General features: G+C 44.7%; 1 protein-coding gene across 1 annotated transcript in view; it reads right to left on the bottom strand.

Annotated features, from left to right (window-relative positions):
* The window catches only part of pde4dip (phosphodiesterase 4D interacting protein), a 53,995-nt gene that overhangs the window by 12,359 nt on the left and 37,641 nt on the right, over positions 1 to 3,995 (bottom strand). Inside the window, exons 21-22 of the mRNA XM_034882135.1 lie at positions 3,487 to 3,755; positions 2,128 to 2,286 (exon numbers count right to left, since the gene is read on the bottom strand). Of these exons, the coding sequence (XP_034738026.1) occupies positions 2,128 to 2,286; positions 3,487 to 3,755 (428 nt within the window). The remainder of the gene's footprint in view (positions 1 to 2,127; positions 2,287 to 3,486; positions 3,756 to 3,995) is intronic.

Genomic DNA, 3,995 nt, shown 5'->3' with positions numbered 1-3,995 from the left:
GAGGAGAGGGGAGGGTGGAAGACTGAGGCCTGAGCTGCGAGGAAGAGAATCCAAAGCACAAGAATGAAAGAGAGAAGAAGAGAAACACAGGTGTGTGTGAAGGTGTAATAATACACACATATGATAACACATTACTAAAGCCTGATCGGCATGGGACACCGTTACCATGGGACCTGCAGTGGTGATCACCCCCCCACGTCTGTGTTTAGCATGGTGCATGCCCACAGGATGAGCAAAGTCTGTATTTTAATGGGATTTACTGACATTATTCTAGGCACCTCATGTCCCGGCTTGGTCAAAACTTCCATTTCTATTTGCCAACGCTGATAATAAACAGGTCTACCAAACCATACGATGTTATGGGTCGTTTAGTCCTACCCTCTAACGCCACACACAGAAGCGTTTTGTTAAATTAGCGCACCAAGTTTACAAAAAGGTTGTGACTTGTGTAGCTGCCAGCAGAGACAGTTGCATAATTTAAGTTCATTAGAAGAATAGTTTAATTTAATAAGAAATCATGTTTGAATGTAGCGTTATATATTTTGATTTCTCTGCATTTTTGTTTCTTGCTTTGAAGTGTGTGTGCGAGCCGAGCTGTCTATGTGGGTGTATATATAGCGGAACTATTGTGCGGAGTTTTTGGTTGCTCCATTTATTTGCGTTGCACCAGCAACGGAGCATGAAGTGCATGCAGAGCTAACTGCGACTCATTGAGTTGGTTTGTAAGGGCTTTACATTGGTAAGTTGGAGGGACACGCTGGAGAGATGTTCGTTACCGGTTGTTCCCTCCCCTGGAGTTAACGCGGCCAATGAGGTGTGTGTAGTCATTTCTTGTGTGTAAATATCAATGTAAAAGCATAACTGTGTGACGGTTTATTAACAGTCAATCTGTGCTGCTTATTTATTCACTTGTTCTCTGTGAGAATAGTATTTCTGTAATTTATGTGATTTCTATGTTTCTATGTATTTAGTTCTCAAGGCATGGTGGGAAGGCATGTTTGATGACATGTTTGATGACATCGAGGAAGGCATCATAAGACCAATAAATGCCCATAAATAAGAACGCCTTGTGTCCGGGTCTGTTAACTGGAGGGAGCTACACCTTGGGTTAAAATTAGACGGTACTTCATGTCCGGTGCCACTGAACGGGACGTCGCTCCGCTTGATCCAACAAACGAGAGTTTTGCGTGAATCACAGTTTACTTTTATTTTCAAATGGGACATGGACCCCGTCCTCTTGGATGAAAGTCCTGTGTTTGTTTGACCCACGGACCCGCCCCCCCCAACCCCATGAACTCTTACCATAGACAGTTAAAGGAATGGACCAACAGGTCCCACTGCTCTGGACGGAGACCAGTGAAGTCTATTAGAAGCTCTTTCCCGGTGATGATGAGCATTAATGAGCATTAGCATCAAAACGCCCCCTTAGAGAGGAGAAGGTACCCCCTTGGTTCTTAAACATTACTTCTTCACCTAACTTCCTGCTTTACTCTCGTAAACTACGGCGACTGGAGGACGCGCCACTAGAAACCTAACTACAGGTTGGAATTTCTGCTTGAACAAACAACATATGTGGTCGGTTTTCAGGGGAGGACAGTCTCCAACCCCATGCCCTCTTACCACAGACAGTTAAAGGAATGGACAGACAGGTCCCGCTGCTCTGGACGGAGACCAGTGAAGTCTATTAGAAGCTCTTTCCCCGGTGATGATGAGCATTAATGAGCATTTGCATCAAAACGGCGCCATAGGAGCTACGCTTAGAGAGGACAGGGTACCCCCTTGGTTCTTAAACATTACTTCATCACCTTACTTCCTGCTTCCGGCCACTGGAGGGCGCGCCACCAGAAACCTAAATATAGTACATATAGACAGTCTCCAACCCCCAAATCACAGAGATGACGATTCACGGGATTGCTAATATCACGTAAACTTTGCGGTGAACACAGGAGGATATTTGCGGTGGATCTTCTACTCGATAAATTGCAGACAAAGCAGGTATTGCACGAGGTTAAGATGACAGACGACCTCCGCAACGATTACAGTAATAATGTGATGCTAGTCCTGTGTGAACAGCGCTCGAGTTCTTCTCTATCCCAGCCGGGGACACACTAAGGAGCCCATTCCTACCTGCGTGGCTCTGCACGTCTGCTGCGGGTTTGTGCAGCGAGCTGGGGCAATGCATGCTGGGACAGCTGAGGCAGGACTGGGCTGTGTGGACGGACGAGGTGATGGATGGAGGGACGGACGGATGAGGTGACATGGTGCTCGCACTGCGAGCGTGGCTGCCTGGAAAGGAAAAGAGGCGGTTGCCATGTTACCAGAGGACATGATGGACGGCGCTCCAACTCGACTGATTTCTGTTATTTGTGACGAAGAGAGACGCCATTTTAGTTTTGGTTGCTTCTCCCTCCACATGTTCTATGCATGGCCTGTAGAAAAAGAGGACGTAGCAGCCGTGACACCACCCATTGGTCCCTTTGGAGATTGGACTCATCAGGACTCATCACCATCTTAGGGCTGGTGATGAGTCACGTGATAATGTGTCTTTTTCAAAACTCTTTTTATTTGAATATTTTCAAAAACAGCAATTTTTTTGCTGCAGTTGTGATTTGTGTACAGGACAAAAAAGGTTAAAATATGTTTTAAGAAATATATATTCATAAAATAACAAATAAAAACGGTAATTATTTGACCCCTGTGTTGTCTTCCCATCAATCGTGAAAAAACGTTAGCGCTTTTTCTGACATTTTTGTCACTTTTCCAACGTTGTGGGTGCTTTTTGATGTTTTTTCCAAAGTCTAATGTTGACATTTTCAGCCTATTTCAAAAGTCCATTTTTTGTGATGAAAAAACTAAAAAAATGGATCCAATTTGACCCGAGGACAACGTGAGGGTTAAATAAAAAAAAAAGGGACTCAATGTGATAATTTTTCGTCTTTCAATGGATCATATCGTGAGGAAACTAGCTAGCTTGGCCATACAAGACATTTTTTAGGCAACAAAGATGTTCCAGTTAACTTTGATGAAGTGAAAACACAATGAGAGGGTCAAAGTTTAGGAATAAAACACAAAAAGCACCCAAAAACAGGTTGAGGTCTATTTTAATGTGCACAGGGTTAGCATGGTTAGCATGGCTAAGCCTCTGTCCTGATTGGCAGGTCCTAAAGCATCCCTTGCTTTATCGTCTGTTTAAAAATAAACGAGACCATAATTAACTAAATGAACATCGTGCTGAGTTGAGGAAGACTTGAAACTAGCGACTGAGACCATAAACTCATTATGAAAATGTTAAATTAGGCAATAAACTAAGTTAGAAGTAGGCTCATTTTCTCATAGGCTTCTAGAGAAAGTCGCCCCCTGCTGGACGTGACAGAGAATGCAGCTTTAAGGAGTTTCCCACTCCATAACTATCATTATTTTTATTTATTTTCACAGTTTATTGTGTAAAACACACCTGAAGCTGGATGATGTGTGTGTGGCTCTCACCTGTGCTGACTCTGGTGGACGAGTGTGCGTCCTTCTGGCCGAGCTCGCTGACGGCGTCCACGTCGGAGCACAGGTCCAGCTCCCCGTTGGTGGATCCGCGCTCGTCGGACACGTAGGAGATGCGATCCGATTGGTCGGTGGTGTCGGAGAGGGCGTGGCTGCTGCAGGGCGTGTCAGAGCGGGGACGATGGGGATCGTGGTGGTGCTGGTTTAGTTTGGAGCGGAGAGATTCGATGATCTTGTCCTTCTGCTGTAGCTCCTTACTGAGCCTGAACACAAACACACGGAGTAAATAACTAAATATTTACAAAGAAATGAGCAATTTTTATCGGCAATCACAGCGGTGTCGGCTAATGCTAGGCCACGGATTGCATGTGTATTATTATTAACGGCCTATGTGTTATTTTGTTCCTTCTTTTATTTTTTAAGATGATTTTTGGGGGCTTTTATTTGATAGGAGAGCTAGGTGAGAAAGGGGGGAGAGAGAGAGAGAGAGAGAGAGAGAGGGG

Source organism: Etheostoma cragini, chromosome 9, assembly GCF_013103735.1.
Source record: "Etheostoma cragini isolate CJK2018 chromosome 9, CSU_Ecrag_1.0, whole genome shotgun sequence".
Lineage (NCBI taxonomy): Eukaryota > Metazoa > Chordata > Actinopteri > Perciformes > Percidae > Etheostoma > Etheostoma cragini.
This window is presented reverse-complemented; position numbering and strand designations above follow the sequence as displayed.